The following is a 26,005-nucleotide window of genomic DNA, read 5'->3' as shown; positions in this document are numbered from 1 at the left end:
AGGAATGCTTTTGTCTTCCCTGGTCCTTAGAGGCAGTGGAAGAAAGTTTTAGATTAGCTCTCCTACCCCATCATTAGCACTACAGAAAAAAGAATTGCTATTGGAAGTGGACATCATTAAAAGCCATGTGAGCTGGTCCTGGAAATCACACGTTTCCTTTATGATTTTGTTAAGAAAGTCTTTCTAAATACAAAAGCACTTCTAGATTAATTGCCAATAACCTATTTTCCATGATGACACAAAACCAGAAACAAGAAGATTATTACTTAGGAATCAGAAATTCTGGAGTTTGCCTAGTTCTTACATTTTTTTTTTTAACTTGACTTGGCCTATAAGTCTCTCACCATCATGAAAAAGACGAATGAAAACAGGAGTTTATGAAAACAGGATTAATTTGCAAGCATCATTTTCTACACCCAACACCGACTAAAACTAAACTCAGCTCTTATCTATGGTAACTTAGAGACAGAGTAAGTAAGCTACTGGTGTGAACAGAAGCAAATAGGAATTAAAATAGCTTTCCCGAGACTTAATTCTTATCTGAAGTTAAACTAGTTACATATGCTTTTAGAAAGTAGTCAGTTAAAGCAGTTTTAGATACCAGCTTGCCATATGTTCTGTTAAAATTAGACTGATCTTTCTTTATAAAAAAAGCAACGAATTCATGCATGAAATGTGTCTATTCAGTATACACAGATTTTGAGCAATTCTTTTACTCACCCAGTAATCTTTGTAGAAAATAACAAACAAAGCTTATCAGAAAAAAGAAACCAGTTCAGAATGTAATTCTGAAATCAATCTTGAAAACTGAACTATATTGAACTACATTGAACTATAAACACTACACTGGTATTGTTTACCAAGTTTTTGTTAGTGCAGTTATTTCATAGGCAGTACAGTTAATTGCAATGATTTTTAAATCTTGGGATAAAATTTGTAGTAATTTTTACAAGATCTGTACATTGATCACATCTTGAGGATAAAAAGAAAAGCATTTTTGAATGCAAACAATAGCATACAAGAAATTATTATATAATGGAGACTGGTTGCAATCATTTGTCAGTAGGATAAACACACATTAATATAATTTTTAAAAGTAACAGCACTGGCATGGTTGAGAACTAGAGACATCATAAACTGGCTAAAAATAGTAATTTGAATTCCTAGGTTAGTCAGCTTGGCTGAAACAGCTGTGTTCACTGTAACTTCTAATTAGTTTGCATATTATAAGAGTTCCAAAGGTTATTTCCCTCTCAGAAACCTACTAAATTTATCTTCATAGCACAATACTGTTACCATATCAAATGCAACAGCAACAGATTATTCACATTTTAGAGACTTACCACTATTTTTTCTGTAATGTTTCATTTATAAAGGCATATATTCTTATTTGATAAGGTAAAGGCAATCTCCTCTCTATCTGGAGCATTCAGAAGAGCCTGTCTTGAAAGGAAAAGAAAAGGTCCAGTTCATAGCTGCTTGCTTATGAACATGTACTCCTTGTTAAAGAGCTCTGAACTCTAGTTTCACAAGTCAATGCACAAAGGTGTTCACATAGCTCCTGTATCTATTTAGTAGCAAAAGCATGACATAGGTAGACTTAAACATGCTTCTCAAACACCACGCACTAGAACTACCATGAAGATTTCGTGAGCCGTCTGTGTTTTAGAAATAGAGACATGAAGGCTGGTACTTTGGAGCCATTTTTGTTCAGATGACGCAAGAAATGCATTAGGAATTAAAGGTGGAGTTTTAGCCAAAATGTACCTGTAGTATCATACATTGAGCATACAGACCAAGTTTGTGTTAGATATTCTTCTGAATATATTCCATTACATAGATGTGACTTTCAAAATTCTGAGTGTCCCCTCAACAGTCAAAATATCGTTGAATTTACTTGGCAGAAGTAGTGGCAGGCCAACGAAGAACATGCTTGAATATGGATTAACAGTCAGATTGTAAGATTTTAATATTAAAATATAGGTGGCTCTATATGTACTTGATTCTTACTCTGCAGAAACAGGTATATCAGTGATGAAGAAGATAAGGAATGTGGATTATCACAGTCCATTTAAAATCAGCATTCACAAAATAAGTCATATGTTATCATGGGTTTCGTTTACATGTATTGTCAGTTATTTCATTAGTATTTTATTATAGGAAAGGTAAAGGAATAATTCTTTAAAAGATATTTATATAGGTGAAGACATATTTTGAAGTCTAATTTTTCCACAGACAACTAAGAAAAGCAACTGTAACATAAAATCTCTGTTAAACCTTTAAAACAACAAGCAAAGCAGTATCAGTGCTTAACATGAAAAGGAAAGGACCCAGTTGTAAGTGAACCACTAAGCAACTGTAGTCAGACTCTAAAGCAATGTTTTTTTTCTCTCATGGCTAAGGGGTGTCACTCTGCATAATTATTTCATTCACATTGGGCGCGCCAACAATCTAAAAGCTAACTAAAACTTTCTAATGCACTTGCAAAAGTTGAGGGAATAAAATCACACTGTTCCTATGATGTGGCACACACTCCGAGCACGTTGGTATTATTTTTGTGTTTTGAACACCTCAGGACATGCAACAGCCAGATTTCCAACTTTCTACTAATTCCATTGAAATTCTCAAAGTTATGAGCTTTTATGTAGAGGAAGTACTAAAACACCAGGAAGGAAGTGGCAGGAATTGTTAAGTAGGATGTTGTGAACTCTGCATTACCTATTTAAAAAAAGGAAAGAAAAAAGATATCTACGTCTTACTTAGCAGTAAACTTAATCTTCTTGAAGATGTTTGTACCATACATTGTTTTATTGGCTTTACTGAGATGCAGTTTTTAAAAGTGTGAAGATTACTAGATTTATTTAGTAACAAGAAGTCCCGTTCATTCAAAATGATGAACCATACTGTAAGTGGGTTTCCCTACAAATCAGGGTATAATACAAAATCCCAGGAAGCTCTAATCTATGGCATAAGAACGCTTCGCTCTGTCAGCCATTAGTAAGAACATGTGCAACGGAACTAAAGATTCATTCTGCCAACACACACTCATTACACTATTAGCAATTGCTTTGTACCATTTCTGACATAATGAGATTCAAGTTTAAAGGGAATGTACAATTAACAGGATTGCACAAACCAGGTTCATGCCTCTGCGTGCAAAGAGCAGCCAAACTCGAGCTTTGCTCCTATAACAGAAGCAGCAAATAGTCATGCTTTTAATAGTTATGTTTTCCAGCATATTGCCCAAATCTGTATTTGGGAACTTTAAGAAGCTGTAACTGCTTAAATACTGCTCCCAGAAATAAGTTAGAATTAGTTTAAGAAGGGATATGTGTAAGAAAGACTTTTAGACTGAAATTTGAAGAAATACACTGGATTATAAATTCACATTAACAGCTTGTTTCAGTTGGGATCTGTTTTACATGGCTGTGGCTGTTATAATCACAGATGCCCACTTCACTGCACTTATAATATTCAAATTTGGAAAGGAAAATTTTAGTGATGGTTAAAAGCATGCTGAATTCATTGAATGGTTCAACCTACAGGTTGCCAAGCTACTGCAATGCACACAAAAACCTGCTGAGAACAAACAGTACTGCTGAAAACAGATGCTAGATAAAGCAGAATTAGGATACTCCTGTTTTCTCACATGACTATCTAATAGGTGTTCAGGAAATCAATCTAAGCTAACTAGTTTAATATTACACCTTACAGTGTTTCAAACCTGAGGTGATCAGCTCACAAATCTATGGACCAAACACAGTTTTCAGGATAAGTCAGACTGATGCCATGTCCCTTATCCCCACAGACATGAGCCTACACATTTGTAGGCCTGACGATGTGACTGTCACATCATGCAAGGGCTGAGCAGGCCCTGTGACAAAAATGATGAGGCCAGAACAGGTTGTCCAGGCTTCACATGGCTCCATGGCTGGCACCTCTGCTCTACACCAAAGTTTAACAGAAGGAGTTGCACTTAGAGCTAAATGTTTTCGCAACTACTTCCAGAGTAGTAAACTGTTCTAAGAAAAAAAAAAAAAAAAAGAGAAAAATCAATAGTTTTTTGGAAACAGAAACTTAACCCTTAAATGCTGACAGCAGAGATGCAAGGTTTACTGAACTGACATTCAGAGAAGTAAAGCTACTTAGATTTGACGCAGGTTTCTGAGCATTTTGCTTTACTAGCTGCCTTTCACACACAGATAATAATGCATATCGAGTCTTTAATCACAGTGGGTACCGATACTGCATTTTATTTATCAAAAGTATAGTTTCTAGCATGTGTTAGTGTTTAGCTGTCACACAGGAAAGGTGAATAAAAGTACATCTTCAGAAAAACAATGAGTAAGAAAATCTACCTCTGGCCAACAAGCCTGAGAACTTCCTGTGGAAAGATACAACCCTTCCCTTAAACCGTGAACAGCCATATCCTAAAGACTAACATTTCTTCGATGTTATTTCTCCAAGTTGCAAAGCAATACTTTAAGACACTGACAGAACCAATCCTGTGTTACTAGAGACTGTTTTAACTGCCAGGGCAGTGAGAGAGAGCTTTCACCTCCAGCTGTGCAGGTCGCCTTTTCCCCACCTGAAACTGACTCATGGTTTAAAAAAACAAATGTCAGTGTTAAAACAGGCACATCACACAATCAAGATAAGCTTTTACAGACACCCTAATGCAGGACAGATATGCATTCTGCACTCCAATACATGAAAAAGACTGCAAAACTTGACAAGCTAGGTCTTCAAAGGACTATTTAATCCTCTACATGCTAATGAAACAGATTTGTGAGTGTAAGTAAGTTGCAGGGATCAGACGAGATAAACAACATTTTGTCACCTCATGCATCTACTAATACTGCTAGTTTAAAATAACTCTGAGAGCACCAATTGGTTTAGCAAAGCCAAGCAACTACCCTAACTTGTACTGCTATAATGACAGCATTTCCAGGGAGGATGTTGTCATTATAGAGGTAGAAGTTAGGGTAGCTGCTGGTCCCATGAGGCTCCGTACCCCTCTTTCACAGCCCAGATACTGCTGTACCTAACACACCACACCCCACAGCTCCAACAGGCTCTTGCTCATCATGCTCCACTTCCTGCAGGCGGAGTCAGTTATCGGTTTTGACTAAACATGCTTTACAATTTCGTGGCTATCTCAAACCCTCATTTGCAGTCTTAGCACCTATCTGGAACACTTCCAGGAAAAAAAAAAACAAACCAGGTATAAAATGCAATAAGTTCCAAACATCTTTAGAAACCCCTTCACCTCCATCACATCCCTTTTTCATTCCTCTGCTCCCCAAAAGGCTGTTACACTAAAGGCTTCTGAGCACTGATCCACAAATAAAGGTCATTGATTGCTAGCATCACACACGAGTGCCTCCTCTTATATAAAGAGTGCTGAGGGCACTGCATTTTTACTAGAGGATTGGACTATTTTTCTTTAAGCATTCCAAGATAGAATTTTGTTTGTTTTTTTTTCATTTAGCTACTCTTAAAAAGATACTAAACCTATAACAGTTTCACCACCCAAAATCCCCACTTCATGGGGTAGAGAGCTCAACAGACACAACAGCAAATAAGGAATTTCCTGAGGTCGGTCAGTCACAGAAAAGTAGCCTGTGCGCTGCAGTGTATAACGCAATCAAGTAAAGCCTTGAGTAAGGGACTCACTCCTAATCGGGGTTCTGAATGGCAAGCTTTACACAAATTATAAACAAGATACCAATGACAAGTAAGTAATAAGTCAGTAGCTTCCATGAAGTCTTTCTGCTCTGCCTGCCTCTTGACAAGCTTCAAAAAGACCTGTAAGATTAGGCCTGTCCACTAATGCTCTCATGTTGACTAATAAATCCAGTAACTTAGCAGCTGTAAAGATTTTGCAAATTTTCAACCTCCTGTTCCAGGCTTTCACCTCTACTGAAAACAAGATGAGTCTGATGGACACAGAACAAACAAGATTCAGAATGCAGGGTACAGCTTGAAAAGGGCCCTATTCCTGAGCCTGTCTCCAGAAAGAACAGCTGACCATCTGGGGGTTTTCGACCTCAGGCTGCTTTTACTCTTCCTTTCCCCAAACCGAAACCATCTGCACTCACCATCTACCTCTGCCTCTGCTTGCCTGCACCAACCAGAGCTCTGTCACAGTTTAGCTGTCTACTAATTGGTGTCAGTTATTAGGGAGGTTATTGTAGAGGAACTGAAAGCAATTGCCACCTAAAAGGAAATTATTAATGAGCCACCTATGTAATACTGCTCACCGGCAAATCAAACACCCACCCTCTCCAACTCAGTATCACATTCTTCTGTACGCGACCAATTCAACCACAGTTAACGTTGTAATATGAAAGTATAAAAAGGATCAGTTTGTTGGTTCACAGCACATGTCCTTCAGATATTTACTACACTAGTTTTGAAACAGTACAAGGGCAGATCTGTTCTGGCCATGGAACACTTCAGGCCAATTCTGAGAAGATATGAATACTGGGAATGAAAACATAGTACAAGTTGAAACAAGATTCTTGTTCATGTCACGCTACAGGCGCTGCTAGGAACTGCACAGTGCAACTGTGATTTAATGTGGAAATTCTCCATTGTCAGAAGTTTAAGAAACAAACTGGAAAGCAACATTGTCACTTAATTAAACTGGAAAGGGAACAACCAAGAACATTTTCTAGAGTTGGGTAGCTGCCCACTCCTCCATCCTTTGCTGAGTAAAACTCTCCCCGTTTTTCCTCCATTTCTGGAAATATTCAGAAATTTTCTACAATGTGTATATATGTGTTTTGGCTGTCTAATAAGCTATGTATTATTTTTCCAGTTCTCACTCCAGTGACCCACGCTCTCCTTTCCAAAAGAAGTTCCTCTTATAAAACCTCTTGATTGTGTCAGGGTTCTGTTTTTCCAGTAGCCCCCATCGTTAGTCATTTACGCCTGCACAACGCAGAGCAAGGAAGTGCAGTACTACATAAGGATGGCAGAGGATTAGTCCTACTTCAAGCAATGACTGTACTGAAGACAGTGGAAAAAGCAGGCTCTGCACAGTAAGATGGAATCGAGATCTTCTGAACTAGTATGGGTTATTTTTCCTGTCAGAAAAAGGAAGTATACTCTTCCTTAGTTGAAGATACATTTTTAAAATAGATTTCACATTTTACTTCCTGTGATTGCATTAAAAGGTCACACTGTTTATGCTACTGTAACCTGTTACTGTGGGATTAGAAATGATACAAACAAGCAATTCTCATTCAAATATGCACAAGGGAAAAAAGGTTATGAGGACATGTCTCTTTATGTGTAGACCACTTGTTCTTGTTCCAAATAAAAATAAAGAATCCAATACACAGAGTGCCTTTTGTAGAACTGCTCACAGCATCAAGTACTTGATGAATCAAGCACTTCACAGAAGCAGCACACAATTCTGGGAATTTGAGATAAAGGAAAAAGCACCTGAAAGATCACACATAGAACAGCTACTTTAAGTTAAAAATACTACTATTTAGTAGCATTTTTTAGCAAGCATTTATATTTGTACAAAAGTCATAGCATGCATTCTTCCCAGAGAGGCCAGTTTTCTCAGCCTTGAGTGATACCTGCACAGCTCCTGACTTGCCACTAGCACAGCATGGAAGTTTTCCTGTAATTGCATATACTGGCAGAATGCAAACCTTGATTTGCTGTTGCTTGATTTTCTGTTTCTGCTTATGCAGAAACTGTTTTAACTTTTAGAACAGGAAAAAGACTGCACCACATGATTCAAATCTGATTCAATAATCTCTTAACAGTTGGTGAGACAACTAGACACTCCTCATCATAGATCTTTTCACCCTCACTGCTGAAAATGATTTTTTACCCCCAAAAACACACGTTCCCAAAGCATCCACGACAACCAAGAGCTGAGACAACTATGGAGCTACTTAAAGGCCTGGATTCTAACACAGAAACAAGACATCCTGCATACAAAGCAGAAATTCAGTTCCTAACAATGGAAACATTACTCTGAAACAAACTTTTAGTGTAGGTATCCACATGCTACTTCAGTAAATCCAATATGAGATTAATGCTGGATTCAGCAGAAAAGGTTTTTTCTCTCTCTTTCTTCCGTGAAAGACATGCCCGACTAGGAAGCAGGACTATCCAAATATTTTTTCATTCCAGAGGTTAAAAAATAACAACTAAATAAGGTATATGTTCATGATCACTGATACCAAAAAATACCTGCTTAGAAGTATAGTATAATTTATCATGCTAACAAGAACAGGTAGGGGACAGCAAGAGAGTACCCATCAAAAACAAAAGCCACCAGAAAAAAAAGTAAGTACACACAATTTGGAAGAACTCGCATCTACCTGTTGATGATAAATACTTTGAGTTGAAAAACACCAGCAGACTGTAGTTACAACAGTTAAAACCACACATCTCTCAAATAAGCTGGCTGTATTTTTGTTGCTTCCACAAGTAGATGGTCTTTACCAACTCATTACTCCACTACTTATGAATGCAAAACCAATAACTTCTGAAAATAACGTGTTTATCGGTCCGTATTCTAGGACAAAGTATCATGCAAAGCGAAAGCATGCATATATAGAACCTACAACCTTTCTTTCTTAGAAATAAAGAGTTAAAAATCTTTCCAAAAGTTCCATATTACACTAGCTTATTTTCCTTCTCAGCAAGGAACCTTTTCTGACCCAAAAGGTTCCAATGAACCTTTCTTCTTAAATGTTAAAAGCACAAACCCAAACTGAAAGTAAATCGGCTATCATTATTAGCAGAATCACGTGAATTTCTAAGAATTACTTTTATCATTTTTTCTTAGTACACCATGACAGGCAAGCTGTTGAATCTTAGCTGTGTTTTGCGTGGGTGAGAGAAAAAGCACATCTAAATTCACAAGGTTTGGTAGAAAATGAATTGGCATTTGTACTACATGATCTACAAAGGCATTTTGATGCTGTATCATAGTGCCTCTCCCAGCCAAACCAGCAAGGGCATGTCTACTGGCACCAGAAAGATAAACAAAAAAATGTTTCTTGTGCAAATCAACATGAAACAAGCTGACCAATGACTAAAAAAACTTCCATATCTCAATGGTAAGTGCTGTAATCTTCAAAGCTAACAGATCAGATCAAGTTTATATTATTAATTCTAAACATTGCAGAGAATTTGTTTCTACATTTTCATAAACTTACTTCTGTAAGGAAAAAAATGCACATTGCTTATGTGGGCTGCTTTCCTTTGACTGTGATGCCTTACACTCTTTCACAGAGGTTCAGATACAAACGTTCTACTCTAGTCTAATACTTTAAATATAATGAAGTTTTAAACTGATGTAATTCTGTAAGATGTCGGAACACTGACAGCACTTCAGATGATACAAAAACTTATGTTTGCCTTGTGTCTCAGTTTATAGTAATCTTTTTCCAAATCAGTATTCCAGAAATAAGAAGAATTGAGCAAAGTTTAATATGAAATCCAACACACAGGATGATTTCAGCTAACCACTTCAGCTGAGGGGTTGTGGGGGATGTTTGTTTTCATAATTTGTTAGGGTTTTGGCACAATATTAGATTTTCAAGTATTGATCAGTTTGTTGTTACTAAGCCTCCTACTCAACTCATACTTTGAAAAACTCTCAGTCTATGCAGAGATCTCATCCCTTCCACTCCTGGAAAACAGGTCTCTGATTTTAAAAGAGGAGAACAAAATTGCAAGAAAGTACAGTCACAGGAAAAAAGCCTCCTACGATGTTCAGTTGCCTGAAGCATTACAGGAGCTGAGCTTTTTTTCACAATGATACTGTGTGCATGTTTTTGGTTCCTTCCCTTCTGTATTACAAAAGGTACGAAAGTAGTTTTGTGATTTAAAAAAAAAGTACTGTCTTAACACTTTACTGCATATAAGCCTCATTTTGCATATGGGGAGACTAAATAAAAATCTAGTTTACTTGGCTATGACAAAACAAATTCAGTGGCGTATCTGGTGACTGAGTCAACCCACCCAATTCTCACAACCACAGGAGTACAAGCAGTAGCAAAATGTCAAGCTTTTACTCATTTTTTATAGATTTTTTTTTTGCTTGTCTGTAAACTTTCATCCTGCATTTCCTCTTAAAGATGTCCACTTTGAATCATACATGAATTCTGAATTTTAAGGATCAGTACTGTCAGATATGTAATGAAGCTAAATTCACAATCCAAATAAATTATGTCATGCTAGCAACACTGATCTAAAATCTGAGAAATAATACATTTACAGGAGAGTAGCAGTGATATTTCAGTGTAAATCACAGCTTAGAAAGTCTCAGCTGAAAAGAACCCTCAGAGAAGGTCCATGTGAAGAGCAAATATTATAAGAAAAGATTTTTTTTTTAATGTTTAGTTAACTATAGGATGAAGTTAGTAATGTAACTAACCAATGCAGAAGAGTGCCCCGAAACATTCTCAACAGCACAAAACATACTATCACTTGCAATTGAAAGTAAACTCTGGTTTTCAGCAGCAGCATACTGACTTCACGAGCCACAGAGACCTAGGTACTTCACCACTGTTAGCCTCTCCCACGCTTCTATCAAGTAGACACATTTGTGTCTACATAGCACTAAGAAACACGGAATATTTTCAGCTGCACTGAAAGAAAAAAGAGACTCCCTGCAACTATCAGTTCTAAACTATAATAGCTTTCTGTAACTAGAGCCAATTAAGCTAAACCTCGAATGAATCAACATAGTATGAATTAAGAAGTGGCAAGGCATGCAAGCAGAGACCTGCATTTTCAAGTAGCAAGAACTGGCAGAGTAAAGCACAAAGATGCATTTATAATAACTCATGCTCATGCCACAAATTATCTGCTGCGAAGAAGTTTGAAGTCTTCTAGCACCAGAGCAAAAAAGTAACCCAAATGCTTACGGATTGCAACAGCACGAAGTCTGAACCCTTGCTGCAGCTTATTAACTGAAAACACTACAAGAACTTCCTGTTCATTTACTTTAAATACACAACACAACCACACTATTAGAAGTCAACAGGGTCAATCATTTCACAGTTTACTTTCAACATTAAATCCACCTACAGATTCTACAAACATTTTTTCCAGAGATAGTGACATAAAAATCTTCCCATGCCTCTTCTCTCTTGACCGAGATAGAAAGCTGTCGTGGACATTTTGGGTATCTTCCTCCCATGATTTAGGTAAAGCTTATTAACTTTCATAATTTGCAGTATTTTAGTTTTGCTTAGAGAGATTTGGGGAAAAAAAGCAACATTCACATTAATATTAGTTTTAAATAATCTCAAAAATTAATAAATAAACTGAGAATGGTTATTTGTGCCTTAAAGGCCTCAGACCGAACTGTAACTACACTTCAGCTTTCCAGAGCACACATAGAAGTACTTAGTTTTGGTATACTCACTTTCAAACATACTTGAAAAGCCAGACTATACTCAGTTCTTTCTTATATTTTACTACCTAAAAAATTAGAAGAGTACACAATATAGATTAATTTTGCTACCTTCACATGGAAAACTCTGCATGAGCCGTCCGCATAGATGATTCTGTAACACCAAGTGTCAGCTCTGCCTTGATCCATATTGTAAGGGATTCCTGATTGAAGGGTAGGTCGGTAATTTATTCATAAGTATCTTTACTGTTACTGATAAGCACATGAAAGTTACTATCATTAGCCAACCTACTAAAGTCAACATATGTAGTTTATATAAACACAAGAAGCAACTCTACCTGTATTTGAGGGTTGTGTTTTTAAGACAGTATCTCATTTTATCACCATGGGGATGAAGTTAGAAGCTAAAAGAGCTTCTAAAATTCTGAACGACTACTGCATATAAAATTACTATGAAAATCTGATATTGCACTCACTACGAGCTTTAATGGTTCCTTTAACAGACTGGACAAATGTCTGCATCTTTCTCCCCTGCTCTGACAGAACGACTAAACTGTACTTTTCTTAGCTTTGGGCTATTGCTTTTTTTGTTGTGACATCTCCAGTGTGAATGCTTTTCATTCCTATTGATAATAATATTGCTAATGATATTTACACGGGGTGTATATCATTCACTTAGCCTTAAGCATTTGTTTTCTGTTGCATACCTTTACCACAGCATCACACTGTAACACTCATGTTTTTTCATTTAACTTACTGTTTTATCAGTTATCGTCCTAGTATGCTTCTCTACAATATAAGCAATGGCCAGAACCAGACCAGTCCTTTTTATCTACTGGGTCTGTGAGCAACCTTTACAGGACCTCACAGCTCTTGCAGCAAGTTAACCTAAATGAAAGTAAGGGACAGTAGTGGATATTCAAAAAAAAAAACCAAACCAGAAAACACAACCCCCAAAAATCAAGACAAAGCAAAACCTAAAATCAACAAATAACAAACCACAGAGAACTTCATCAGTGTTACCCTGTTTCGACCAGCTACAGCAGAGAACAGGCCCACTCTAAGTGCAGTGCCCAAGATACGATTGTCACAAAATCACCCACGCAAGGTCTCCATTTTGAAATGTTTTTGTCTCCATCCTGTGATTATTTATGCATTAAAAAAGTCTAAATTTTATTCTTTCTGTACTATTATCATGGGTGAACACAGCTTCCCCTTCTTCAAAAAAAAGAAGTCTGGACAGTTTTAACCCTTCAAAGTCACGTGGCATCCAGACAAGTCTCCTTATAGCCACTCTTCCAACTAGCTTCACTTCCCTGTAGAAACTGTAATTCCTCCCCTAGATGCCGTACCGTTCTGTATCTCTAAATAATAGATTTAGCCAAGAAACAAGAGGAAGTGACTGTTATTAAATTGCATTATGTGTCACTCAGAATACTGGTGAACATTTTTGGATTATAAGTTACAATTATAACATCCAAATACTAGAAGACTGTGGTAAAATTAACTTTGAGGAAGACTTTTTCCTGCACCAATAACTTACTCCATTCTTCAGGCAAAGATTGGTAATTGTAGGAAAACTGCATTGTTACAGCCATAGCCCAAAGCATAGATTATAGTGAAATACATTGTTCTTCCAGATGTACGTGATCTGCCAAAATGTCATTTTCAACAGTTGACATTTAAAAGCAGGATGCAGTTGAGAAACTGACTTACATGATAAAAATATGCAGATTCTAACTAACCAATCTTAATGAAAGAAAACCCCACAAGCTAAACCCCCACCTCTTGTGCTTGTCAATAGTTAAATGCAAATCAAAGAATCGCTTTAATCTATTTTTTTAGAGTTGAATTTTAGTCCTCAGTAAAACCTCACGCGATGTCACACTCTGAGCAGGCTACTGAGTCAAATTATTCAAAGGAAGTAGGACAAAAATATCACTGAATGCCGATCCCACATTAAAAATACGCCACTGTCCCTCTTTCTCCTTATACAGTTCACTGCTGTAATTAAAATCGTAACCATAGAAATATGTGCCACCTCCGTTACACAGCTATATTACTCAAAACCATTTCCCGAGCACTAAGCCTGCAACGTACCAAATCGTCAAGAACAGTTTAGCAAAAGCATAACGTCATATATGCACATGACTTTCAACTGATACAGTTAGCAAGCTCTGAAGCTCTGCAGGAAATGAAATACACTAACAAAAAATGGACTTTCTGAAAAGCACACTCAACGTTTCATGCTTATTCCCTAATTGTCAAACAACTGGAGATTTTCATCCTGCAAGCTACTACATTTAAGACTTGTCTGCTGTGGCTGTGAAACTGGAGTTCATTTATTTCACTTCTGTAACTCCTTTTTAATGCCTATTGCCAGAGAAATTCATAGTGAAAGGGAACCAAAGCCCAATTTCTATGTTGCAAACATGAACTTAAAACTCCTTAGTTTATGCAATAAGCCAGTTTAACTATTCAAATGGATTTTACAGTAATGCTACCTGATGTGACAGAATGCATCCACCCAACCACTCAGGTACTGCACCTTCTCTTAAACTCCACTTTGGGTCAACGCACAAAGAACTTTTTAAGGGGAAAAGCCCTAATTTCTGCTGCTTGTATGCACGAAGCTGGGTCCAGTCGGTAAATCTCCTTACAGGCATTCAGGTTTGCCACACAGGTTTCCTAAAACGTCACCAAAAAATACAGTAAATGAAATGGTAAACAACAGCAGCAGATAATCGCCCAGGGATCACTACCAAGCTGCTCTCAGACTCTGTCCTAGCATTAAAGTGACCGATGGGCTGGGTGCACGCAGTGCTGCCCACCACCGATTTTCTCTAGGAAAAAGGCAAACACGATGCTCGGATTTACAGCCTCGAGGGGAGGGAAGGGGCGGTTTTAAAAGGTTGAAAAGCATTCCCGTCTATGCTTCGCTGGAGGCTGCAACGGGAGAGAGAACGGGGTGCAGCAGAGGAACCCCGAAAAGGAGCCCCTTCTCCTCCAGCCCCAAAAGGAGGGAGAGACGGGGGGAGAAAAGAGGAAAAGGGAGGAGAGGGAGAGATGAGGGGAGAAGGGGAGAGAAAGGAGGAGAATGCGGGAAGAGGGAGAGATGGGGGGAGAAGGGGGAAGAGGGAGAGATGGGGGAGAAGGGGGAAGAGGGAGAGATGGGGGAGAAGGGGGAAGAGGGAGAGATGGGGGGAGAAGGGGGAAGAGGGAGAGATGGGGGGAGAAGGGGGAAGAGGGAGAGATGGGGGAGAAGGGGGAAGAGGGAGAGATGGGGGAGAAGGGGGAAGAGGGAGAGATGGGGGAGAAGGGGGAAGAGGGAGAGATGAGGGGAGCAGGGAGGAGAGAGGGAGATGGGGAAAAGGGGGGAGAAGGGGGAGAGACGGGGGATAAGGGGGGAGAGAGAGAGATGGGGGGCAAGGGGGGACAAGGGGAGGGCAGCGCTGCCCTTGCAGGGCGCTCGGCGGCGGGGCTGGAAGGGGTGTGGGGGGGACACAGACCCAGGCGGCTGCGGAGAGCGGGGGACGGAGGGGCTCGGGGGCAGAGCTGCCCCTCACCTGGTAGATGGCAGCCCAGCTGGCAGCCTGGTCGAGCCGGTGGAACTCCTTCTCGATCTCCATGGTGGGGCAGCCGCGCCGAGCCTGCCCCCCGCGCCGCTCCGGCTGCTCCCGAGGCCGCGGCTCCCGGCCCTGCATCGCGCCCCCCGCGCCGCCGGAACTGCGCCGCCCGCGCCCACGACGACACGTCCGGGGCGGCCGCAGCCGCGGGGCTGGGGGGGGGCGGCGCCGGAGAGCCCGGTGCGGGGGGTGGGGGGCGGCCGCCAGGCATAGGATGTAGCGCGGTTCTGCCCCCGCCCTAGGAGCGCCCCAGGAGGTGCTCGGAAGCGGCTGCCGGGCGGGGCGGCACCGTCCGTCTCCTCCCCCGGTAGCGCCTCCCTGAAGCGCCCGGCGAACGGGCTGAGGGGGCAGCGCCGTCCTTGGCCGGTCGGGGGGTCCCGAGCTGCGCCGGGCGGCGGGATCCGCCTGAGGAAGGAGCCGGTGGTCGGAGCGCTTGGGGCGCCCAGGCCGGCGAGTCCCGGTTCCTGAGCGTGAGGGAGGGCGGGAGCCGTGCCTGGCGGCCGGACCCGGCGTGTTTGTCCAACCCAGACTCTGTTCTGTTTACAACCCTTCCTTCGAGGCAAGGAGGTCAGAAATGTTTTAAAACTCCCACGCAGCGGTAGGATCGCAGAGGAGGGGCTGCCAGGGAGGCGCTGGCGTGCAGGTGCTCGCTTCAGGGGTGGGAAAACAGCCGCGTGCTCTCTGACTGCAGGCAGGAGGTGGAGGGCTTGTTTTTCACTCTTACACAGGCGGCAGAACGAAGTTCCTGTCAGTTGTCCCATAGCCTTTGATTTAAGGGAATGTGTGTGAAGGGAGTTTGATGGTGTGTCCTCGGCTCTTGGATTCCTCCTCTGAAATGGAGGCTGCTCGGAAGGTGCTATAGTCCTGTCCCTGGAGGGAGAGGTTTCTCTTTCCATCCCACCCTTTCCATAAGGCAACGCCAGATAAAGTGGTAGCCTGTACATCTCATAGCAGAGAGACAACACAGAATCATAGAATGGTTGGAAGGAACCTTAAAACCCATTTAGTTCCAACCCCCCTGCCCTGGGCAGGGACACCTCCCACTGGATCAGGGGCTCCAAGCCCCCTCCAGGGAGGGGGGGCCAAGACTTCTCTGGGCAACCTGGGCCAGGGCCTCGCCACTCTCACACTAAAAAATTTCTTCTTAATATTTAATCTAAATCTTCCCTCTTTCATCTTAAAACCATTACCCCTCGCCCTGTCACTTCACTTCCTGATGAAGAGCCCCTCCCAGCTTTCCTGTAGGCCCCCTTTTAAGTACTGGAAGGCTGCCATGATTTCTCCTCAGAGCTTTCTCTTCTCTAGGCTGAACAATCTCAGTTTGTGTCAGCCTGTCCTCTTGTGGGAGGTGCTCCAGCCCGCGGATCGTCTTTGTGGCCTCCTCTGGATTCGCTCTAGCTGGTCCATGTCCTTCTTATGCTGAGGACTCCAGAACTGAACACAGAACATCTTTCTTCCTGAGTTTCAAGAGCAGTTGTTCCAAACATATGGGTGTAGTTATCCCATGTATAATGCTAGAGCACACTTCGTTTCCAAAGTGAGGAATTTTATTCCTCATGTCAGCCAGCTTCTGTTTGTCGGATTACTGTTTCTCAGTCTTTTAGAGCGTAGGACTACTTCTGAGGGCTGGTGCAGACTTGGTGTACCTGGTATCTCCGCAGTGTGAACACTGACCCAAAAAATAGGTTGTTAGAGCAGGTAGGATCAACATTTTTCATTAGTGAACTTGATTGTGAATACCTTAAGCACAGCCTGGATTGAAGACGGTGAGAGTAGTAGAGTTCTCGACAGACAAGATGCATCAATGTCACTCGGCTGCTCCTGATCACTCTACTGTGCAGTCTTTAGAAGAGGCTCTCTTTCAGTTTTCAGCCCCAGAATGCCACCCTGTTTGTGATTTGCTTACTAGACTATGTAAGTGCAAAGAGATGCTCTCTGAGAAGAGTGGAATAGTCAGAGATGTGAGCTAAGGGCCCCAGAATTAGGGAGGAAGGTCTATAGTAACACCCACAGCAAAGGCAAGCTGTGGAAAGCATCATAATAGGATAAATGACTTAACTTGGGTAAACAATGAAACATTATTTTCTAGTCAGCTGCTGCATGTGGCATAAAGGGATTAGCAGATGGTATTAAAAAGATTTTTTGCCTTTCTTTCTTCATGGGCTTTCTCTTGACCTGATTTTTGGAGCTAGGCAGATGCATTATTAGTCCCATGAATGAAAGTGTTTGCACCTATTGAGACCTGCTTCTGTATTTCTAAAAGCAATGAATGCAGGACTGCATCTTCTCTCCCAGTCTGGCTGCTCTGTATCCTTATCTTGAGTCCAGGTGATGAATTTTTGACCTATTGGACCTGGGGATGTGAAGATAAATTTAAAAACTTTGCTTCTTTCCCCTTTCCCTGTTATTTCGGGGTCATGAATTATGAATGTATATGGGGAGTCGGGAGTCTTGCTGTGTTTCAGTGATTCCATGCTGAGAGATGAGTCTTTATAATGTCATCAAAGAGCAGCTCCTGTGGAAGGCCATTCTTCATGCAGGCATGAGCCGGATCCTACTTAGAAGGGGTCAAAGCTTGTGATGCTACAGATAAATGCAACTGGATTACTGCAGTGCATAAGCATTTTATAAAGGAAGATAGCATACACTTTTTTATGCTTATGTTACTGTAATGGGCATAAGAAATAAAATCAGTACAAGTTCTTAAGTCAGTGATTCATCAGCAGTTTGTTCTGCTAAGTGTGTACTGTTGTCACGGAAATAATTGCCTTGAATGACAAAAGCTCATATATTGCCCTGAACAAATTGATATTCAGCAGAACACTTGACAGAGTAACCCAGAAAATAAGATATTGTAGAAACTGCCAGTACATCTTCATAAATCTCTAGCTAAGCTCTAGCTACCCACAAAACAATGTGAAACAGCCTGGCCTTGAGTTTAAAAATAAACATCAACAGAACAAACTATTATTTTTAATTCATTTGAAAGCCATAAAATTACTTATTCAGTGTAATCATGTTAAAGTTTTAATTTGCCTTTCTGCCAACAATATTCAGAATTTTGAGATGACCTAGTTTAAAATAGCCGCTATTACATATCTCCAGTAAAGTGGCTGCAAATATGATACATGTTGTATATAATCTCTTGGATCATCTAGTATGTCTTTCTGGTGTTGCATCTTAGCCATTCCTTGTTCCGATTTTCTCTTTTGTTGTGGTTAGGCATGCAGGATTGTTACTCTGGAAAGTTCAGTTCTGTCTTGATTTTCCTCACTAATATTACACCACGCAAGGCTCTAACAACTCACATGTTGTCCCTTGGTTACTTTGAAGTACCTGTAAGTTCATGAGAAAAACCCAGTGCAATGGGATGATGTTTGTTCTGATGTTTGCATTAGTTTTAACATGATAAAATTATTCTTGATTTATATTACTGTTTGCAAGATCAGAATCAAGCCTGGTATATTCTAACTTGCTATGATTTCTTTGCTGAAAATGTACATTAGCTTGTAATTTTTTAAATACTAAGGTAACATACACAAATTAATATCAGGCTCACCTAACTTTAAAGCTCCTTGAAGAGGCAGATGGTTAAGAGTGGAACTTAGAAAAGATAGCATGCCTAGTGGAGACCAGGATGAGATACTGCAATAGGAAGTAGCAAAAATAGGAAACTTAAATATTTTAGTCCATATACTTCAGAGGGGATTAAGCATCTAAGTCAAAGGCCCAGGAAAGTATGTATCTGAATTCGCAGATCTGACCTGCCTTCAGGAGATGTACAAACAAGAATTTTTTTTAATAGAAAGAGAAAATTTCACAATGAACACAGTTCAAGGATAAAATTACTACAGCGCAGTCTTAGGTAACTCATCAGAAAGAACAGTCAGGTCCTAGTCCTGCTGGTGATGAGTGTGCAAAACATATTCTCATATGTAAAGGAGGCTAAAAGTCCACACTGGACTTTGCGACCTCATGGTTAGGGCACTGCTTAGGTGTTGTGACAAATGTGTAGCCCTCAAGCAGAGGCAAGAGTTGAATGCAGGTCTGCCAGTGTAATAAGATCTAACCACTGTGGTAACAGTTGAAAGGTGGTTCTCATACACAGCCCCTCTCTTTGTTTTCAGAATGTGGTCTAATGGCAGTGGACGCAGTGCAACGCAAAACGAAGTCCTTGGTGGAAGGAGAAGAGCACAGCTATGAAGAACACTGGCACATGAGTTCACAAGTTTCAGATGTAAGTCTCACAGAGAATCAGCATCTTCATGGATGGCTGGGAACGGGGCCAACCTGGAAGCAGCCTGGTTTGCTAGACCCTTCGTTGCCTAATCAGTTGGAGAGCAGGAGCAGCCATCAGGGGTTGGTTTCACTTTATTTGGTCTGTAGAGTTGGCCTCATGGGCAGCCTAACCAGAACTGGATGGTTTTACTGGATCATTGCCACTGACCTGACAGGAATTAAGCTGGATCAGGAATGAAAGAAGCTGCAGAGTGGAAAATGAGGATAGGTAATAGTGATGGAAAGGAGATGCAAACAGCAAAAAAAATTATTTCTGATGGCACATTAAAGATCAGAACTGGATTTAAAGCCAGACAGATCTTATGAGGAGCCAAGGGGTCATGGCATTGACGTCACACTGTGTGTGCTGACATTTGGGATGGTGCCATCCACCAGCTTTAGTGCTTTACCTGTCATGCCTTGGGACTTGTTTTCTAAACTGAGGAAAGGCACTGTGTTTGTACCTCGCATGCCACGTGTTTGTGCTGAATTTGTCATCCAGGGTGTCTACTCTGTAACTGTGGGTCAGCCGCATCTTTAGTTTCAGAAGGAAAATGTCAACATGTTGTGATGTGATTCACACCTTGACATGGAGCTCAGTATCCAGTTACCTCAGCCTAGCTCACTGCGTGACTCTGAGTCCTTCTCAAACCGTAGTAATTTAACTGGGCCGCAAAATGATCTCTAACAAAGAGGCTATTGAGAGAGAGAGAATTACCTGTAGCAACAAGAAATGTGCGTGCCATTAAAAGTAACCGCTTGGTGTCACTCTTCCATAATTAATACCGTGTGAAGGGTCAGTTTTGAACTTGTTTACTCGGTTGGTGTCTCGTTTTGGAAGTGTTACTGTAGACAGCTGGGTAGGAGCAGAGCAGGTCAGGTAATGAAACAATTGTCTTCTTTGAAATGAACTGTTTTCTGTAATGATAGTTACATCACTATCCTGTGTTACTCATGACAATGCCTCTGAATCTCCAAGGATGAAGCTGAAACTTAGAATCTGAGTAGAGTTGGCATCTAAACTGTGGGCAGATGTACTTGTGAAAGGCTGCAGCACTGCTGCATGTTACAACAACTCATTTCTCAGCTCCAAAACAAATACTAGAGGAACAACCTACAAGAAATTTAAAATTTACAACCAACCTTACAAAATACTGGGAGTTACAAAATCTGGAAAGCATTGCAAGAAAAAAACCAGAAAAGATTAAAAGCATTGCTGAGAGTGAGGTGACTGAGATCCTTGTAATAATGGGGAGGATTAGGTAATTGAAACTGCTCTGTGATCTCAGGACACAACTCTTCTTGCACTTTAGAGAGGAAGGCATTCCCTCCCCAAAATAATTCCAACCTGTGTAACCTGAGGCACGTTGTTTTTTCATCCCACTATTCTCTGACTCGGAGGTTTTAGTTGTCCATTAGAACCTCGCACTTGAAAAGAAAATGGGAATCGAAAAGAAAGAATTGGATCTTGTTGCTTATTCCACTGCATAAAAAAAGAAGGTGCTTGTCCAAACTCAAACATACGTTTAATATCTTCTCTTCATGCCCCATATTTCAAAGCAATTTGATAAAGAAAGTTGCAAATATGGAGTAGGGTACAAAAAACTCTGCTTCCTGTCCCCATTAAAAGAGTAAGAATAGCCTTTTTTTTTGTGAAGTACATCAGTTTACACTAAATTAACCTTAAGAAGTAATCTCCCAGAATACTATGTAAAAAGAAAGAAGGGGTAGCTACCTGTAATCTATACATTGAAGTTTGAGCCATCAGTGATAGTGGGATAAAATGTTCCTATGTGAGAAGTGAAAAGCATATGTGTGAGCATGTGCACCTTCTGTTGCTTTTGATGTTTTTTCACCCTTCCTGGGTTTTGCACAATGTGTTTAAGGTTAATGTCATCTTGTGGCAGAAGCAGCTAGAGACAGAAGTTTGTAAGGAAGTCATAGCTGCTAAAGACCATCTTACCATTGGATGGCACTGTAGTACTTACTGCTCCTACGAATCATAGCTTTGAATAATTTTACTTCTCCTAAGAATTTTAGGTCAAGCTGCAACTGACAGGGAAATAGTTACTGGAAAGACTTTTTTAATGGCTAACTTGATGTTAATAAAATAAAATTACACTTGCAGAGCTGGCTTTAGTTTTGCAGCATTAGGTTTTAGGAAGCCTATGTTGAAATCTTGCCAGGTTGCTTAGCTTTCTAAATAAGGGTTTCAAAATGCAGTTGATTCTGTCATATGAGCCTCAGGTACTGTGTACTTTCTCTAATGTCATAAAAGATGTTTGGGGTATGTTTTGTGATTATAGAGTATTTTACGCCAAGGCTTTCACTCACTGTTTTCTGCTTTATACAATGTTTTATATTAATGAGGGAATGTTTGCAGAAACCCTTTCTTTAAATAACCCTTTTTCCTTACAGGAGATAAGGCATATCTGAGTTTGGAATCACCTTCACCTGTGCATCCCAGGGCTACAGAATGGGTGAGTCTGCAGACCTGTGGTCTTGCAAGTATCAGTGTTTTTCACCTCAAGTTGAAGACACGTGTTCAAGGAAATGTCTGTAGTTAATTCAAAGTTGTGTCTGCTGGTTTTACATATGCAAGGAAGCATTAGTTTAAATCTAAGTTATTGATACCCTGTTAGTTTAACATTGAGACGGTTATGTTCTCGGTTTCACTGTGACTGCATTCAGTGCGAGCAAGCCAGTTGCAAATTTACCTGAGTTTCCTGTAGGGTTTTGCAGTCTGTTCCGAGTTCACTGCTGCCAGGAGGCTTAGTTTGAAGCTAAGTGAACTACACACATACTGACTAGACTGGAGGCTATGTATCCAAAGGCAAAGTGTTGGACAGCAATATTGACCTAGCCTCACCTCCTTTGCCACCTGCTGCTGGGTTTTGTGGTATACCACCCCTTCAGTCGTGCCAGCCCAACTATTTATGCAGCTGCACTTAGAGTGGAGCTGGGAATTCATCTACTTAAAAAAACGCTAGTTTTTTTCCTGGGTTATTTTTAAGAGAGATCAGGTCTCCACTGTAGTGAACCACATGGCTACATAAACAATTTTTCTGGAACAACTGAGTCCATTGATGCTGGAGCAGGAAGATTACAGAAGACAAATATCAATACAATTGGCCTGTATTGCCAGTAAAGACTTAATCTTGAGGCACCACAACTAAATCTACAATTTCAGTGGTTCAGAGTAAACTGTGTTTTGAATTAAGATAAGGTCATATTTTAAATAATTCTGTTTGGAGCTACTTCCATATGCCATCTCCTGGTGACACAGAGAATTATTATGGGCTCTGATAAGCAGAGATAAACAGTGCTGAGCACAGCTCAATGTTGAGCTTAATACTTACTGCAGTTGCCTCCCAACACACCTAAGCCAGATCGTTGTAGTGGCAGAAAATGCCTTATACCCTGAAATTCATTCTACCCAGGAGCTGAATGAGAGCCTTCAAGTTTCAGGTAAGCCTCTAAGTGGAAAAAATGTGATACAAAAGAAGGAGCATGTCCATTTTAACCACTATTTCACTGAAACAAGTGTGACAATTCTCATATTATCCTCTAAAGACCAGTTATTTCTGGAGGTGTATCTTATTTCTTTTACAATGTGTGAGTTTTATTGCTCTTAATTTATTTCCCATAAAGGGAGAGAGAAGAGCTCAATAAAACTGCTTGAGAAACTAACACCGCGCTTGGGATGACAGTAGGTAGATTTAGACATTGTATTTCCCCAGCACTGTATATAAACAAGTATCTTTCAACTAGATTTTTTTTTTCCAAGTCAGATATAGTAAAAATTTCAAATGTGGCCTAGTTTGATAGGCAAACAAGCCAGAAAAGTACTGCAGCAGGGGAAAGAAACCTGAGTGCACGGTTGGCCTTGAGTGACTGCCTGCCAGGAGAAAAGGGACCTATGAAACTTTCTTCTAATGTATTATCTGAATCTTATCTGCTCAAACACTTCAGAGTTCAGGAAGAGCAGCCAAAGTCAATTTTTGCTTAGAGTGTTTAAGACCAAAAATAAACAGAAGGGAGAAGTTGTGCGTGTGCAGGAGGAGGTGTTGGGGTGGAGAATGGACAGGATGGTGGGATTGGGGAGGGAATGTTTTAACCTACATTGACTCTTCTGAAATCCTCTTGGAAGTATACACTGTTTTCTCAAATGACAATGAAATTGCACAATACATGATTGTGGTGGTGCTGAGCTGCTGGTGTGTATTCAGGGGCCAGTATTCTATCTGACCTCAACAGGTAGATGAAACAATGGTTAGTATAAATTAGAGAACAGCTTTGTTATTACTGTATGCTAGCTATCTGATTCTACAAAGCCTGAAAAATGCCTTATGAAATGTATAAAAACGGAAACTGAATTTTCAGGTCTTTGTCTGTTAGTATTTTATAATGATGATGATGATGATGATGATGATGGTGGCTTGTGGACTGTGCAGTACTCCAAAGAGCCTGAAATCTTGTGAACCCTCTCAGTGAGTAGTGTTATGTTGATCCAGACACAACAAAATCCTTAAAATTTGAGGAATATTTTGTTAACTTCCCTCATGTTTTGCTGTCTGAGAAGAGGTACCTTGATGTTGCTTTCATCCAGATCTGTCTGGTGATGGAGAGATTGGTTATTTTTTCTGTGCCTCCACCCTCCTCACCTGAATCAGGTATTCTCAGGCCAACTATCAACCTAACTTAACCCCATGTTTAGATGGAAATGGTAATATTTAATCTATAAAATTCTCTTTCAGTCTTTTAACACCTTATTTATGGAACGTTATGGCTTATAAAAGCTACAATGGTTGATACTGTTGGAATAGCTTGCTGTTTAGGGACCAGTCGCCACCATTTTTCAGAACTGCTGTGTTTCAAAGGAAGCTCCAAGAATTATTGTGCCTTGAGATGTAATTCCTCCCAACTCTGTAATATTGGTGCAGAGTATAAATTGTTTGGCATCACCATTCGTGATGCAGCCCTGTCCCTTTTGTTATGTGTAATCAGCTCTGTGATCAAGAAATAAGAGCAAGGTGCAAGTCCCTGCTTTACTACTACTTCCCTTTTGTGTGAATTGTATAGGGTAGCACAGAGAAATGCATTTTCTTAAAGAAGTTTTCAATGGTTTGAGCAAGGGTTCAAGAAGGAATTCTAATCTTGTATTTGAATTTCATTTGAAGTACATAGAAGCAATAAACTGAAGCACTTAAATTTTAAAGCGTTCCTATATATTCTGCTTATGGTCTGTCTGGCAGCAGACATATCCACTTCTATTTTTATTTAGGAGTGTAAATAATCCGTATGGAATTTTTATTGCAGAATTATGACAGTGTCTTGCCCACATTTTACTTCTTCACATATCCTATGAAAACTAGCGTTGGGGCAAAACACGCAGCTTTTGAAATTTCCAATATATCCTATACAAACTGACTAGCCATAATCTGGCCTTACGTTTCATGAAAGAGGAATAGTATTAAAGCTTGGTTGGAAGAGATCTCAAGAGGTAGAATTAGTGATCAGCTACAGGTATGTTTTTGCCAAGTGTTATGTTTGTCTGATATTCTCAAGCTGAGCTCTACAGTACATGCTGGCAGTGGAGGGGAGGAGAATATGTTGACAGAGTTGCTGGGAACAGAGTACAGGACGTATCGGTGAGATTGAGGTAAAGGTAGGGATAAGCAATGAATTTCCACTCTTTTGCTTATCATTGCTTCTCATCCACATCTTCCATTCTCAGCTCTGCACCTTGCAGCATTGATCTTCCATTTCAATATCCATGGGTGTATCTCTTTCTCCCTGTTAATGTCAGCATCACTGAGAAATCAGTTGGGGAGAAGAATACTAAAGGCATAAAATGTGTTGGAGCAGGGAGTGAAAGCACTCAGATGAACCTGAACAGACCTAAATGGATGAAGATTCTGTAATATTCCCAGACATTCTATTCCAGTGCTTCAGTAGTTTCGTTATTAGATATTTTATCCTGGTGACAAATCTGCATCTTTATTTCTAGTTCTGCCTTAGTTCTGTTCTTGCAGAATACATCTTCAAATCAGGTTTTTTTTTTCCAATGCTAAAATGAGTGGAAGGATTAGCCTGTATGTTTTGAAGGATTTTTTATTTTTATATGCCAATAATTGTAAGTGATATCCCAGAATTATTTTCATATTTTTTTTTACATTTTAATCATTTTGGAGCAGATACTTTGGGTATCCAAATGCATACGTAAAATCCCCATGCAACTGGCTTGCAAACATGTTAGGAAGCTGAATGTTACTGTATTATTTGCTGTGTATGCACACGAACATTAGTGAGCTCCTACAGAAACTGTGGAATGTGAGTGCAGTTGTGTCACCTGCATGTGTAGTCAGAAAAATGAAGAAGCAGTTTATATGCATATTGAACTTACATTTGTATGTTTAGCTTCTTTAAAAAACAGTTATTTTGTCTGTCTGTGGCATCGGGCAACGAGAATACCAGGCATGAATAGTTTTTGAGTGCTCTTGCTAAAGAATTAAATCACAAGATCTCCTTATTTATAAAGAAAGCCCTCCTAGCAGGGATGAATCTTGCTTTTGTAACTGATCAAACAGGAGGATATCTCACCAAATCAATTTATTCTGGTTCCTGTGAAAAATATTGTCTGTGAAAACATAAAAGCACTGACAAAACGTCAACATTTCACTCCTATCTGCATGTAGAT

The 26,005-nt window shown here is 40.2% G+C and overlaps 1 protein-coding gene and 1 long non-coding RNA gene across 5 annotated transcripts in view; one reads left to right on the top strand and one right to left on the bottom strand.

Annotated features, from left to right (window-relative positions):
- PTPN1 (protein tyrosine phosphatase non-receptor type 1) overlaps window positions 1–15,143 on the bottom strand; it is a 43,257-nt gene extending 28,114 nt beyond the window's left edge. For both annotated transcript variants that reach the window (XM_069872006.1, XM_069872007.1), the window contains exon 1: window positions 14,968–15,143. In XM_069872006.1, the coding sequence (XP_069728107.1) occupies window positions 14,968–15,105 (138 nt within the window). In that variant the 5' untranslated portion in view covers window positions 15,106–15,143. The remainder of the gene's footprint in view (window positions 1–14,967) is intronic.
- A 164-nt stretch (window positions 15,144–15,307) lies between these two features.
- Window positions 15,308–26,005, top strand: part of LOC138728559 (uncharacterized) — a 139,333-nt gene continuing 128,635 nt past the window's right edge. The window contains exons 1-4 of one of the 3 annotated variants that reach the window (XR_011338722.1): window positions 15,308–15,594; window positions 19,155–19,386; window positions 21,724–21,785; window positions 22,746–22,773. This is a non-coding gene — a long non-coding RNA (uncharacterized lncRNA). Of the gene's footprint in view, window positions 15,595–19,094; window positions 19,387–21,723; window positions 21,786–22,745; window positions 22,774–26,005 lie in introns of those variants that run through there. The other 2 variants (XR_011338720.1, XR_011338721.1) reach the window with 2 other exon arrangements.

Source organism: Phaenicophaeus curvirostris, chromosome 18 (genome assembly GCF_032191515.1).
Source record: "Phaenicophaeus curvirostris isolate KB17595 chromosome 18, BPBGC_Pcur_1.0, whole genome shotgun sequence".
Lineage (NCBI taxonomy): Eukaryota > Metazoa > Chordata > Aves > Cuculiformes > Cuculidae > Phaenicophaeus > Phaenicophaeus curvirostris.
Note: the sequence above shows the minus strand (reverse complement) of the source record. Positions and strands in the feature narration are given on the sequence as shown.